The 16052-nt window shown below is 47.8% G+C and overlaps 1 protein-coding gene across 1 annotated transcript in view; it reads right to left on the reverse strand.

The window, feature by feature from the left end:
* Nucleotides 1-15812, reverse strand: part of CFAP100 (cilia and flagella associated protein 100) — a 94056-nt gene extending 78244 nt beyond the window's left edge. Inside the window, exons 1-2 of the mRNA XM_037803536.1 lie at nucleotides 15774-15812; nucleotides 14741-14845 (exon numbers count right to left, since the gene is read on the reverse strand). Coding sequence (XP_037659464.1) covers nucleotides 14741-14786 — 46 coding nt within the window. The 5' untranslated portion in view covers nucleotides 14787-14845; nucleotides 15774-15812. The remainder of the gene's footprint in view (nucleotides 1-14740; nucleotides 14846-15773) is intronic.
* Between the last annotated feature and the right edge of the window lie 240 nt (nucleotides 15813-16052).

Raw genomic sequence — 16052 nt, forward strand, 5'->3', positions numbered from 1 at the left:
ATCAAACGTCAAAGATAAAAAGAGAATCCTGAAAGCAGCAAGAGAAAAGTGATTCATCACATACAAAGGAAACTTGGTAAGACTATGTATGGATTTCTCAGTAGAAACCATGGAGGCAAGAAGTAAATGGTGTGATATATTTAAGATACTGAAAGAGAAGAGAAAAACCACCAACCAGGAATTCTATATCCAGCAAAACTGTCCTTCAAATATGAGGGAGAGTTTAAAATATTCTCTGATAAACAGACAATGACAGAGTTTGTGAACAAGATACCTGCTCTACAGGAAACACTAAAGGGAGCACTGCAGACAGAAAGGAAAAGACAGGAGTGAGAGGTTTGGAACAGAATTTTGGCTGAGGGTAGCACAACAATGTAAGTACACTGAACAAAGATGACTGTGAGTATGGTTGAAAGAGGAAGCTTAGGAGCATGTGGGGCACCAGAAAGAAAGAGGAAACAATAAAGACTGGGACTGTATAACTTAGTGAAACCTAGTGTGCTCAACAATTGTGATAAAAATGTACAAATATGTTTTTACATGAGGAAGAACAAATGAATGTCAACCTTGCAAGGTGTCAAAATGGGGTGGTATTTGGGGAAAAAATACAACCAATGCAAACTAGAGACTATAGTTAACAGAAACATTGCATCATGCTTCCTTTAATGTAACAGAAGCAATATACCAAAGCTAAAGGCCTATAAGAGGGGGATAAAACAGAGGTGTATGGGATTCTTGGCATTGGTTATGTTGTCTGACTCTTCGATTGTACTTTAGTTCAATTCTATCTTTTCTTTGGTGCTTTTTAGCTGTTATTTTTTTCTTTCTTTTCCTTTTCCTTTTTCTCTCTACCTTCATTGACTCTTCCTCCTTTGTGGAAGAACTGGAGGTGTTCTTATATAGATAGTGGTGATGGTGATGAATGCATAAATACATGATTATACAGAGAACCATCGATTGTTTACTAAGAGCAGAACGTATGGTGGGTGAACAAAACCATCTTAAAAAATAAAATAAACGGGATGATGAAGAAACCTTGAGGGCACTATATTGAGTGAAATAAGTCAGATACAAAAGGACAAATTTTGTATGGTCTCACTGATATGAACTAATTACAACATGTAAACCCATAGACATGAAATATAAGTTACAAGGATATAGAATGAGGCTAAAGAATGGGGAGTGGTTACATATTAGGAACTGAATGTTTATGTTGAACTTAAGTATTTGGAAATGGACAGAGATGAAGGTAACATGATATTGTGAGAACAACTAACAGAGCTGAATGGTCTGTGAATGTGGTGGAAAGGGGAAGCTTAGAGTCACATATGTCACCAGAAGGAAAGTTGGAGGTTAAAATATGGGAATGAATAAAAAAGTGAATCTTGTGGTGGACAATGTTTGTGATTAACTGTACAAATATTAGAAATCTCTTTCATGAGCTAGAACAAATATATGACACTATAACCAGAAGTTAATAATAGAGGGGTATATAGAGAAAAAATATACCTATTTCAAACTATGTACCACAGTTAGAAGTATTTTAACATTTTGTCATCAACAGTAACAAATGTACTATACCAATATTATGAGACAATAATGGAGTGGGGGGTGGTTAGGGGTATGGGAGGATTTGACTTTTCTTTTTTGTTTTTATTTCTTTTCTGGAACAATGGATGCACAGCTGTATGATGATATTGTGGGCAACTGACTGTGCACATTTGATGACTGTATGTACGTGAATAATCTCAATAAAATTGGATTAAAAAAATCAGTTATGGGTGAGGTCCACCTTGGGGCAGAATTCCTTTCTGCTGTGATCCTGTAGAACCTAAAAAACAAGTTATCTGCCTCCAAGATACAATGGTGGGGCAGGCATGCAATAGACGCTCCACTTTTGGAAGGGTGAAATTGGCAGGAAAACAGGGGACATGGGTTCTGAGCAAGTCTGAGACCCAGCAGGGCAAGCTCCCTTAGGACTCAAGGTCTGAGAGTCATTTGTGGCTTGATGCTTTGTCCTCTGAGCCTGCAGAAGCATCAGCCCCACCCCTTCCAAGCAGAGTTACAGTGGTCATGCTTTCCCAGGGGTGAAGGCCCCACCCTCTCTGAGCACTGGGGTGGCAACACTCTCCCAGCACAATACGGTACAAGCCTTGCCCCTTCCAAACACTGGGGTGGACTTTCCCTTCCCACAGATGTGGATGGGCCCATTCTCTTGGCTGGAGACCTTTTTGGTCCAGATGTTTTCGTCTTCATGGTTCTTCCCTTCAATTTGCCCCTTCTTTGTTCCTTTCAAGTATTGTCTCTATTCATACAAATTTCACACACACACACACACACACACACACACACACACACACACAACACTAATAGACCTTTCCACAGATCCTTCCTGGATAACTGCATTTCCAATCCTGACTTCCTCTGAAATGAATGGCCAACTGGATCCATGAGTCATACACCTATTCTCCTTAGCAAAGGGCAGTTCAGCTAAACCATTGCACTGAGCCATGTTCTCTGAGGGCTCTTTTCCTGGAAGCTCAGGATAGAGCCCTAATCTCAGAGCACACTTTCTGGATAGGTTCAGAAATATCCAAACCTTCACTCTCTGTTTCCTCTGTGCTTAAGAGGTTAATTCTCAGTTCATCCTTTTCCTCTCACATTTTGTAAGCTGCAAGGAGAGACCAGGCTACATCTACTACACTTAGCTTAGAAATCTCAGTTAAATATCCAAGTTCATTGCTTTCAAGTTCTGCCTTCTATCCAATATCAATATTCAATTTCTCCAAGTTCTCTGCCATTTTACAAAAAGGATTGTCTTTCTTCCAATTTCCAATGCACATTCATCATTTCCTTCTAAGGCCTTGCCAGAAGCATGTTTTATGCCCATGCTTCTACCCACGTAATGTTCATGGAAAATTGTGTATTCTCTAAGACTTTCTCTACAGCTCACACTCATTTTTGAGCCCCCACAATCTTCCCAGCCTTTACCCATTACCCAGTTAAAAAGCTGTTTTCACGTTCTTTTTGGTATTTGCAATGGCAGTACCCCACTCTCCAGCACCAAAAACTATTTTAGTTTCCTGGCTGCTAAAACAAATAACATACAATGGGTGGGCTTAACAACAGGAATTTATTGGCTTATGGTTTTGAGGCTAGGAGTCCTAAATTGAGGCAGCAGCAAGGCGATGCTTTCTCCCAAAAGAACTGTGGCATTCTGGGGCTGGCTGCCGGCGATCCTTGGCTCTTGGTTTTTCCATCATATGGCAATGCACATGATGGCATCTTGTCCTTTCTCTTTTTGGGTTCTGTTGACTTTTTGTTTCTTCCCATGGCTTTTTTCTCTATAAGGCTTCCAGTAATAGGATTAAGACCTATCCTGATTCACTATAACTGAAAATAATCTCTTCAAAAGGTTCTATTTACAATGGGTTCACACTCACAAGAATGGATTAAAATATGACCATGTTTTTCTGGGGAACATAACTAACTCCCAGCTACCACAGTAGAGAAGGCATTATGACTCTGCCTTGCTCTTTCTTGGATCACCTGCTCTGGAGGCAATCAGCTGCCAAATTGAAGAGCACTGGAGCAGCCTCTCTGTACTGGGGTTCTTCAGAGAAAGAGAACCAATGGAGGGGGGTAATATGCATGGCAGGGTATTTATTATAGAAATTGGCTCATACAACTGTGGGAATTAGTAAGTCCAGATTCCAAAGAGCAGGCCACTAGCTGGAAACTCTGATGAGTGAAGTTGTATTCCTCAGGGAAAGCTGGCTGGATGAAGGAGGCTGAAATTTTTCTTTCTGACTTCCGAAATCCTCAGCTCTTGCTTGAAACCCTCCAACTGATTGGATGAGGAAACGCCTATCATCGCTGAGGGCCAGCTCCTTTGTTGATTGTAGATGCTATCAGCCATAGATGCAACCAACTAAGTAAGTATAGTAGTAAACCCATCTATGGAATCCCTTCACAGTAACAATCAGGCCAGTGCTTGCTTGACCAAACTGGACACCATAACCTGGCCAAGTTGACAGATTAAATTAACCATCACCTATGATGGTTAATGGAGAGATGGATGTGGGAGAGAAATGGGTGGCTATGAGCCATCAAGTCAAGAACTTTACAGGCAGAGCATGAAAGAGGAGCATGCCTGGCTGGTGTGGCTGGCATGGCAGGAGCTTAAGGAGTGTGGGTGGATACGAGGCTGGAGTGGGAGCTGGGGCACTCATAAGCCATGGAACAATCTGGATTCTACTGTAAGTAATTGGAAGTTATATAAAAGATTTGAACAGGGGAATGGCATGATTCAAGAGACTGGAGGCTGCTGTAACTTGGTCGAGGCAAGTGGCAGCTGGTGGGGAGCTGGGCTCAGTCTAATGCTGGTTGGGAGGTAGACTCAGAAGGACAGAGAGGAATCAAGGATGACCCCCAGTTTTATTTTTTCTTTTTGAGATGGGGATGTCTGTCAAGGGGCAGGAGTTCTGCTGTATGCATGCTAAGTTAGGGGTGCTTATTAGATATTCAAGGGGAGAGGCTGAGCAGGCTGTTAGATATAAATCTGGAGTTCCAGGGAGGGATGGAGCAGGAGATTTGAATTTAGGAGTCATTAGCACATAATACATGGGTTCCAAGGTGGTTGGTATCTGCTTTTTAGCATCTCTGAGATTGGGATGTGCTTTGAATCTGCTGCAGGTCAGGGGAGCTGGGATATAGTCACTGCAAGGCATGCTCATCAAATGGACAGACTTGGTTGCAGGTTTGGGTACAAATGCCAGAAACTGTAATGGAGCATCACTTCCAGAGGCATGGAGGGCAACTGGATGTGAAGCATGGCAACCCTGGGCCAAAAAGTGATTCAGAAGAGTTGAATTCGGCATGCAAAGACATTTTAGGAATACTTTAACCAACTGATTTTACTTCATTTTAGTTTACTAAAATTGCCAAAATGCAATATACCAGAAATGGACTGGCTTTTAATAATGGGGATGTATTAGCTTACAAGCTTACTGTTCTGAGGCGGTGAAAATGATCAAATCAAGGCTTCAACAGGATGATACCTTCTTCCTGAAGAACAGCTACCAGCGATCTGGGCTCTTCTGTCTCATGGCCAGGCACATGGCAACATCTGCTGGTCTCTTCCTTCTCTCCTGGGTTTTGTTAATTCCAGCTTCTAGCTTCAGTGGCTTCCTCTCTGCTTCTGTGGTTTCTCTGTGTTTTCTGTGTGTCCTACTCTCTCAGCTTCTCTGGCTTTTTTTTTTCTTATCTCTCAATTTCTCTGAATTTCATCCTCTTATAAAGGGCTCCAGTAAGAGGATTAAGTTCCACTTGGGACACGCCTCAACTGAAATAACTTCATCAAAAGGTCCCATCCACAATAGAGCTACACCCACAGGAATGGATTAGCTTTAAGAACATGAGCTTTTCTGAAGTACCAACATCTTCAAACCATCATATATATATATATATATATATATATTCTGATAAATATATATTTTGATAAAAGTTCTCTGACTCTGTGTATATATGTATATATATATGTATATTAAGTATGCACATGAGCAACCTATGATAGAAACCTATGTTCAGATAAGTCTAAAAGGGCTGTTTTGAAATAAGTAAATAGCCTAAGGTAGCCATTGTTTGGCAGTGCTTTTTCTTTCTTAGTTCTATGTATAAAATAATAGTGGGTCTTAAATTCAATGAAATGCGGTGTTGAAGTTACAAGACAGCATGAGTTCGCTAAGGGAGAATACGAAGCAGACTGAAGACCCAGCTCTGGGGGCTTCCCAGGGTAGAGGTTGGGAAGATGATCAGCAGCCAGACAGAAGGAGAAAGACTATCCACTCTTGTCTGTCAAGGCCCAGCCCAAGCCCCTAGCCTGGTTATTTAGGGTCTCCACGCAGGTCCTCAACTTACCCTTCCAGCTAACTGCACCAACGCATCCCTTCCTTTTTCACTGTGTGCCTCTGACCATGGACTTCTCTAGAAGTGTCTTTACTCCCCACCTGTCCCAAGCCAGCCTACCTTGACTCACCAATATTGAGGCAATAACAAGAACTCACAGTGATGACGTGCCTGGCTCTGGGCTCAGCTCTTTACTTGGACCATCTCATTTCCTCCCCACATAGCCCTCATTTCTCAGTGAGGACATTGTGAGTCACGGGTGTTAAGTGACTTTTCCAAGGTGGCACAGCCAGTGAATGACAGAGCTGGGGAGAACACAGGCAGAGGCCCCAGCCCACTCCTAGCCAATGGCAACCCTGCCTTCTGCAAACTCGGGCTACAGGCCTCCCTTTCCCCTTGCACCATGAGGGAAAGCTTTGAGTCCTCTCTCCCTGGGTTCAGACAGGACTCTCATCTGTGTCCGTCCCAGTCTTTAGCTGGAGCTCTGCCTGGAGCAAAGCATTCAGGACATAGGCTGAACAAAGGGCTGAATCAGAGAACTGACTTTTATCAGAATCAGCTGCAGAGAGATAGGGCCGACCATACTGATTATCCCCACCCCCAGCTCCAATCGCCATTCTCCCCTTCCTCCACAGCGAGAGGCCAGGACTTCATTTCCTAGCCTCCCTCCAACTTGGTGTGGCCATGTGCCTAAACATGGGGCACGAGCAGAAGCTGTTCGAGGGAGGGTGGGTCCTTTGACACCCTGTCCCCCTCCTGCTCTGCGATCTGGCACCATGAGGCCAGCAAAGCAGCAGATGAGAAGAGACCAGGCCCCAGACACAGGCTTGGAGCAGAGCCGCCAAGCCAGCCGTGGGTACCTGCCCTGGAACTTGGACCAGAGAGAAAACACACACTGTGGATGCAACCACTGTACTTCAGCTAGGCTCTTCTGGGTGGTTGTTACATGCAGTCAGACTTCATCCTGACACCCAGGCCTCTCTAGACAATAGCTATAAATATAAAAGATTTCCAGGGTCTTTCCAGAATTTCTCAGAAATTCCTCTTCTCTTTTATCCCAGGGATGTGTGGGAAAATGCATATACCGGGGGTGGGGGTGGGGTACTGTGATACATTGGAAAAAGCAAAAACTGGAAACCATGGAATTAACCATTAGCAGGAGAGAGGTCTAATGAAATTCTGGTACATCCATATCAAGGACATCTCTGCAATCTTTAAAAAGAATGAAGCATGCTAGGTGCAGACAGGGAAGGATCTCCAACGCAGACAGGGAAGGATCTCCAACACAGAAGAGTTCAATGAGAACTAGCATCGCAGCATATCAAGAGGGCAATCACACAGATTAAACTCCACCTCCTCACCGTGACCCCCAAGTTCCGCAAGACCTGGGGGCTGCAGACTCTTTGCCTTCATCTCCCACCACCCCTCATGCCCTCCCTCCCTCAGCTCCAGCCACACTGGCCTCCTGGGGTTCCTGCCTCAGGGTCTTTTGTACTGGCTGCTGCTTCTGTCTAGAAATCGCCTCCTCTGGCTCCTGGTACAGCTGGCTCTGTCTCCCTCACCTGCTCACTCCCAGTCCAGAGACACACCTGCCTGTCAGTGTGACACCTTTGGGTTTTACTTCATCCCCAGCCCGTATCTCCCTATCTGAAAGCATCTTGCTTATCTGCCCATTGCTTGCTCTTTGTCTTTTCCTCCTAGAACAAAAACCTCATGTGAGTTGCTTTCTTTACTGCCGTGTCACTCGTGTGTACAACAGTTCCTGGCACCAGGAAGGAGCTCAAGAATTACTTGGCATGAAGAAAAGATGGACATGTAGGGGACATGAACTTTCCCTGGCAAGTTTTGGTTGTGGAAAAGGTCACAAGCCTTTCATTCTTTAAATCCAATGAGCTCTGAGAGCTCTAATTGGACTCCCTACCCTATCCCCTGCAGGCAATTCAACCTCAGCCATTCAGGGTCCCCCTGGAATACTGGGTTCAGTGGGAAGGTGGGACTGGGCCCTGAACCCAGCATGGCTGCTGCTGAAATAGCGGCAAACGGCAGAAACCAAATGAAAGCAGGGGACTCCAGGTCCCCCTACTCACATCCAGGACCCCCTATCTGGGCTCCCACCCTGTGCAGGAATAGTACATGCGTTCCCCACCACCCTCTTCTCCTATCCAGTTCAGAGAACCTAAGCACCTTCTCCCTTTGGCCCCTACGGAGGGGTTTGAGGAGAGAGCTCAACTCCAAACTTGGGCTTCCCTCCTGTCCCTCTCTAAACCCCAGGGTTCAACCTCCTCAATGAGTCTGAAACAAACATTTTTGGCTTCTTCTGGCTTGGAGCCAGGGGAAGATAACTGATGCCTCTGGGATCAGAAAATGTTGACCCCTCCTTCCAGAGTAATCATGGGGAAAGGCGATACTAACACATCCAGCCCTGTCAACCAGTGCCCTGTTACATACACATCACACACCTGCACACACATATGCACACACCTCCATATGTAACGTGTTGCCTTTGCAACAGCGGACATTCTCTGAGCATGCGCGCGCCTGGCTCGGTGCTGGCCCACTTCCCCGCCCACACCTGCCGGATCCCCCGGGTCGGGGGGAGGGATCTGAGCCCCCAAGGGGGTGTAACCAGTGTCTGAAGCCACCATCCGCCCTCAGAGCCCGGGCCTCGAGTCCCTGAGTGTGCGGAGTGATATGTGTGCTTGAACCTGCTCCGAAATGACTGCACGGCAAAGAGGGAACTTTTTATAGGGTGGCGTTTGGAGGGACTGGGTGAGGAAGGCCTTCACTTTTCAGTCTTGACTCTTCTAAACTAAAAAATAAAACAAAATGAAGCCGGAAGCATGTGTTATGTGTGGATAAAAACTAGCAAGAGGTTTGTAAAGCGGTGGCCCTTAGAGCTCAGTGTGGTGCTGCAGCCCTTTCTCTGTGCATCCTTGGTGGGGGTCCCCCAGGGACCGCCAGCCTCCTGCCTTCCTGGGGCGCCCCCCTGCATTGTCTGTCCTACCCCCATTTTGATTCTAGGGGCACACAGACCCCTCTGCCGAGGCCAGTCCCTGCATCCATTCCACACCCCCATTCTGTGTGCCGCTCTGGATGTACCCAGGTTGTACCGTCCCTGAGAACTGCTCTCTTCCAAGCAGGCGGAATATTCCGAGCTGAATTCGCTTATGTCACTTGCTCACTCACAAATCGCCAGTGGTTTTCTCTGCAGAGGCCTGGGACTGTGGTCTCCTGCCACCCACCCCTCCTACCTCAGGGCCTGGCCCTGGTTGCACCCTCTCCCTGGGACACACTCTCTCCAAGCTGGCTCAGCCCCATCATTCTCCTAGTCTCTGTTCAAGTCTCCTCCTCCAGGAAGCCTTCCAATCATCCACTCCTTATCTCAATCTGAATCTGCCTATCTCATTTTTGACATAGTCCTAACTTAGCACCATTGGAAACCATTTCATCTACTTAGTTGTTTACTTCATTTATTCAACACATTTTTAGTTGAGGAACCATTTGAGCCAGGCTCTGGGGAGACAGCAGCACACCAGACAGACAACAAAACACCTCTGAGCTCCCAGAGCTGATATTTTTCCCAGGGGAGAGAGAGAGAGAGAGAGACAGAGAGAGAGAGAGAGAGAGAGAGAGAGAGAGAGAGAGAGAGAGAGAGAGAGAGAGAGAGAGAGAGAGAGAGAGAGAGAGGGAGGGAGGGAGAGAGGGAGAGAGGGAGAGAGAGAGAGACAGTAAACAAAATAAATGAGGAAAAGGTGGGAAGTGCCAGTGAGAACAGTAAAACGGTGGAGCATGGTGGTAGGTGGTGACATTTGACTAAACTCCCAAAGGAAGTGAAGGAGGGAGCCCAGGGGAATCTAGAGGAAGAGCATTCCAGGCAGAGAGCATAGCAGTGCAAAGAAAGTCCCTAAAGGGAGGTGTGCCTGGTGTGTTTGAGGAGCCATGAGATGGCTAGTGTGTGGGTGCAGAGTGAGCAAAGAGGGGATGTCATTTGTTACTTGTCTCCCCCAAACTCTCTGAAAGCAGGGGCCACCTCTGTTCCATTGGCCCCAAAAATGCCAGTGAGTGCCTGAATCAATGTGGTCCCCAGAGTAGCATGATGGGCAGTCCCCTTCTCACCCCTGGCCACAGAGCTGGGCTCCAGCATGCCCAGTTTTGCAGTTCTCATGATGAGGGCTGGGTCACTTAAAAACATTTCCCCAAATCATCGAAATAAAATACTGACTCCAGCCCCCCTGCCCCCCCATCCCTACACAGTCAGAAGTGGTAGGGGAAAGACCTGGCAATCTGAATGTTTGACAAGGCTTTCTGGACCCCCACGTCCTTCTTTGATCTTCCTGGTGTGGGAAATGTGGATGGAAGGGACACTAAACACTCAGGTGTCCTTGGCCTTGGCGAGTGAGGCCCTTGCAGCTGGGATGATCCTCTCCCAACCCTCCTGGGCTTCTGGTACCCAGAGCCTGACCTCATAGGAAATAGGGTCACTGAATGAACAACCCCCACCTCCGCCCCCACCCCCATAAGGCTGGGTTCCGAATTGGACCTTAGGTGCCCCAGAGATGGAGGGGCCCAGCTGTAGGACTGGTCCCCTTGCAACTGATTCTGCACTGGGGCTGGATGTGGGTCAGGGGGCATGGGGGCCTTCCTGGAAAGCCTTGTGATCCCCTATGAGCTTCCCCTGACTCTTCTGTGTCGTCTAAGTTCTCTCAAGTCTCCTCTGCCCTCCCGGGGTCTGAGGAGGCTCCTCTGCCCATGTCTTAGGGATGGAATCCTAGTCGTAAAAAAGCCAGAAACTGGGCAATCTCCCTGTTTAAACCCTTCCCAAAGTCTGTACAGAAATGAACAGTCCTCCCTCTGGCACACAAGGTCCACACTGACCTTCTGTCTCTTCTTTGAATACTTCAAGCTCGTTCCCACCTCTGGGACCTGGCCTGGATTGTTCCCACTGCCTAGAATGTCCTACTTTGCTTCCCACCCATCCTTCAGGATTGCCATTGATCCTCAAATGCCACTTCCTCAGAGACCCCTTCCCTGATTGCTTCTCCCATTTGAATTACAATCCCCCCCCCATACTTGCTCAAAGCATGCAGTTCTTGTCTTTATACCATTTACTGCCCTTTCTAAATATAGACTGGTTGTTTATTTTCCCAGGTCTGGTCCCCTTATCACAATGTAAGTCCCACGAGGGAGGAACTCCATCGGTTTCACTCACTCCTGGATCCCTAGTGCCTAGAAGGAATACCTGGCACACAGAGGGCACTTAATAAATGTTTGGGAACGAAAGGACAAACTCCAAGCTCTCCATCTCCCAGCCTCCTGCGTCCAGCGTGCAGCCAGCGGGCTCATACCGAGCACCCCCACCCCCACCCCACCCCCACCCTCCGCGTTCATGGCGGCGCAGCTAGCGGGTGCGCACCGAACAGCACCCCCCGCGTTTGCCGCGCAGCCAGCAGGCGCTCACGGACTCCGACTGCGTAGACAGGGCTGCCAGCAGGCCGGCACACAGCGCCTCTCGCATCCACCGCGCAGCCACCAGGCAAGCACCGCCTCCACAGACAAGGCAGCCAATGGGCGTGCCCCTCGCGCCCACAGCGCAGCCAGCGCGCGCACCTTGAGCGCCACTTGCTCGGTGAAGCCAGGCATGCCTCGCCTCCAGGAGATTCCAGCCTTCTGAGAGAGACATTCCTCAGGGACCTAGGTAGGTGGACGGCAGCCAGGTGATGATGAAGACAGTGAAGGGGATACAGGGAGGGTTTCCTGGAGGAGCTGGGCCTGGACCAGGTCCTGAAGGACAGACTTGGCGTGAAGGCGCGGGAATGGGAAGGGAAAGGCCACAGAGGAACTGTGCCAAGGGAGGGGAAAAAAGGCTCTGAGCTGTCCCAGGGCTTGCCTGAGTGATCCACCCAGGGGTCCCAGACCCTGACTAGGGAAAGTAAAAGCTAGTCTCCACAGTAGTTTCCCCCAGAGATGTCCTTCCCATATCATTTTCGGTACAATGGCACAAAGGTCTTTAGGATCACGGTGTAAAACATTGGAGGGTGCGCTGTGAAAGCAAGCCCCTCTGACGTGTCCCTGTCTCAGCCCCCAGCCATGCCCTGTGTCCAGAACCCCACCCTCTCACTCTTTCAGCATCTCCTTCTCTCCTTCCATCACAGGCTTCACACAATAGAGACCATCCTGTGGGGGTGGAGGGGATGAAGAGGGTTGGTAGTAATCATAGTAATAGAATCAATAATAATATTAATAAGGCTACTGTTTATAGAGCACTTATCACATGCCAAGTAAGGTGCTGAACCCTTAACATGTGTTTTCTCATTAAATTTCATTATATCTCATACTAGCTCTGGGGAATAGGGATTTTTTCCATTTCACGGGTGAGGAAGTTAAGGCTCAGAGCAGTGATTTAACTCGACCAGGTAAGCCAGCAGAGGAATGCTCTAGAGTCCTGCTTGGAGCTAGACAAAACAAGCTGCCTTCTGGCTGGAGCAGGGGGTCCAGACTCAGAGCTCAGTCTCCCAAGCCCCTCACATACCCCCGCTTTGTCCCCCCGGCTCCTGCAGCTGAACCCAGGACGTCCATCTCAGCTCTCCTCCTGGCTTGAGCCCCCAACAAAGCACCCCAGCCCAGGCTGACTCCACTCTGCCTTGCCTGGGCCTGCCAGACCTCCAGCTCTGTCTGGTCAGCCTTGCCCACCTGGCCTCGTTTTCCTCACAAACACACAGACCCTCAGCCCAGTGGGACCCTGGGCCCAGACTGATGCTTGGCATAGGGAAGCCTCCTTTTTCTGTATCATCTCATGAGAGGTTATACACCCAGTTTCAAGGGATCATCCAACCCACAGGGTCCCAGAGTACCCTCCAAACAACCACTCCCCTTGTGCTATAGGGTGAACTCAATATACCATATGAATCCTTCAATTGATAGCCCAGTTATCTGGCATTGCTTTGTGTGTGTGCAAAGAGACACACTTTCTTAAAAGCTTGTTTCAGCTTTTCTTCATTTTTCAATTTATGACAGAGGAAAAAGAGAAAGAGGGCAAGTGTAATAATGGGGATAAGCTCAATACCATTAATAGTGGGCTGGTTAAATTATGATACCTCTAGAGTGTGGGACTGCTATTCTGCTCAAAAACACATAAAGCATAAGGAAACTATCTGCACTTCAGGGACACACCATCTCCACAATATATTGGTTAAATGAGAAAAGTGAGGTGCAGAACATGCAGTTACTATGTGACTGTGGCAGAAAAGGAAAATCTATATCTATACATATTTACTTGTTGTGCACAGAAGACACTTGCAAGGTTATGCAAGATCCTGGTGGCACTGGCTGCCTCCGTGGAGGGGACACTGGTGTCTGAGGACTGGGCAGGGGGACTTTGAACATGCTTTTTGAGTTATGAACCATAGGAATGCCTATTCCCATTCAGGTTATCTATTCAGAACAAGAGAATTAAGAACATATAGTTAATTGCTAACTGTATGTCTGATAAGGGTTTAATATCCAGAATATATATGAAGAACTGCTGCAACTCAATAACAGAAAGACAGATAACCCAGTTAAAAGATGGGCAAAAGTCTTGAATAGTCATTTGTCTAAAGAAAATATACAAATGGCTAATAAGTACATGAAAAGATGCTGAGTATCATTGGTCATCAGGGAAATGTGGATCAAAATCACGATGAGATGCCATTTCACATCCACTAGAATGGCTGCTATTTAAAAAAAAAAAAAGGAAAATAACCAGCACTGGCAAGGATGTGAAGAAACTGAAACTCTTATACATTGCTGGTAGGAATGTAAAATGGCACAGCCGCTGTGGAAATCAGTTTGGCAGTTGCTCAGATAATTGAACATTGAATTACCATATGACCTGGCAATCCCACTCCTAAGTATATATCCCAAAGGAATTGAAAGTAGGGACTCAGAGATTTGCATACCAATGTTCATTGCAGCATTATTCACACTAGCCAAAAGGTGAAAGCAACCCAGAAGTCCATCGACAGATGAATGGATAAAAAAAATGTAGTATATACACACAATGGATTATTCAGCCACAAAAAGAAGTGCTGGTGCATGCGACAACATGGATGAACCTTGAAGACATTATATTGAATAAAATAAGACAGACACAAAAAGATAAATATTGTATGATCTCGTTGATATGAAATAACTAGAATAAACAGATTCATTGAGATGGAAAGTAAGATTATAGGTTGCCAGGGGCTGGGAGTGGAGTGATGAGAAGGGGGGAATTATGGCTTAATGGGTGCAGAGTTTCTGTTTGGAGTGATGGAAAAGTTGGGGTAATGGATGTTGATGATGGCAGCACAACATTGAGAATATAATTAATATCATGAATTGTACACTTGAAAGTGATTAATATGGGAAATTTGGGATTATATATGTTACTACAGTCCTAAGATTAAAAAAAAAAACATGTATTTCACTTAGTGCTGATTAAAAAAACAGCATGTAGATGGACAGGTGGATGATATTGCCCGTTTGTCCCCCCGACCACTCAGTAAAAGTGGCCTCAGCTGTACCTGAGTTCCATGCATCACCCTGAGTTATTCCAGCACCTGGAGCCACCATGTGTGATTATGGCAATGAAGGTGTTTCACACAAGGGCTTCACCCAGGCAGCCATTACTGGAGGAAAGCTGAGATGCTGAACACCACTGTGCCATCTTCCCCAGGGCCTTTCTGGGAAACTTACTTCTGCATCTTGGACCGACCTTAGAACCAACTCAAATCTAGACCCCACTGCCCCAGGCTCCAAGGCCGAAGGGAGATGCCGCCCCAGGCCGCCGACTCACGCCCATCCGGGTACTTACTGTCAGGGTTTATGCCCTTGACCATCGTGGACAGCATCTTGGACATCTTGGCTGAGGACCAAAGGGTCGCTGCACAGCTTGGTCTTGGCTAAAGGAGATCGCCACCTGGAAAGCCACACAGTGCTTGAACGGGTGGTCCACGGCCCGCCCCCTCACTCCCACCCTCGTGACTAAGCAAAGCCGCATTTCCCCAGGGGCTCACTAGGAGGCTTGCTCAGTTCCCAGCTGGCCCCTCCCACCTCCCTTCCGGCCTAATCATTATGTTCCTAGAACACTGCTTCTTTAATCTGCCTCAGGGCCTTTGCATTTTCAGTCTCCTCTGCCAAAATGGGTTCTTCCCACACACAGCCTGGGAGATGGGGTTGGGGGAGGATGCTCCTCTCCCTGAGATGTGAGCTTCAATGTCGCGTCTTCAGAGAGGCCTTCTCTAACCTCCCTATCCAAACTGGTTTCTTTCTCCCCACCCCCTTATGACCTTTATTTTCTTCTGTGCAATCACCACTGTTTGATTTAGCCCTTCAAAACTTCAGTTTATTGCCCATTTCCCCTCTTGGATGTAAGCGCCAGGAGAACAGGGTTCTTGTCTGGTTTGCAGAGGCTGGTGCATCAAAGTGCCTGGTATGTACTGGATGCGCTCCTTAACTAGTACATCGAATGAATTTTCATTTTGCAGAGGGGGAAGCAAAATGGAGATTCAGCGAGGTGCAGTGTCCCGCCTAAGGTCACATAACCAGAAAGGGTCAGAGGCTTCTTGGACTCTAAAGATTGCACCCTTCCAGCCTCCATATTCTCCCGAGGTTGCTGCCCGCCGCTAGGAGGCATCGGGAACCCGGCAAGCTCGGGTTAGCAGGGTCCCGCCTCCTAACACTCTTGTACAACGAGTGGAGGCACAGAGGGATGGATAGAAATGTGACAAAATAAGTATAATGAAGAGTAAAGAAGGAAGGGGAGCCTTGCATGAGGGTCTTGGGAGGGGCGTCCAGAAGGGCCTGCGGGCGATTCCGCGCGCACCCCGGACCCTGCGTGCACCCACCTGCCCCGCGCGCCACCGCTTGTTCCCAGGCTCTTCGCTCTAAGAGCGCTGGCGCTCAGTTTACGTCGCTATGGCAACCATTGCCCCGTCGGGGGCGTGACGTCACAGAGGCCGCGAAGGCCTGGCCAGTCCTAGTGGGGAGGCTCACACTGCAGAGCCTGTGGGGCTCCGGGTTTAGGGCGGGGGAGAGAGGGTCCAGAGTACCCCCGCCTCCACTCCCGGGATGCCCAGCTCAAGGGCCGTGACTGGCACGGGGTGGGAGCCCCCGTGAGCTGGAGT

The sequence above is a fragment of the Choloepus didactylus genome, chromosome 1 (genome assembly GCF_015220235.1).
Source record: "Choloepus didactylus isolate mChoDid1 chromosome 1, mChoDid1.pri, whole genome shotgun sequence".
NCBI classification, from domain to species: Eukaryota; Metazoa; Chordata; class Mammalia; order Pilosa; family Megalonychidae; genus Choloepus; species Choloepus didactylus.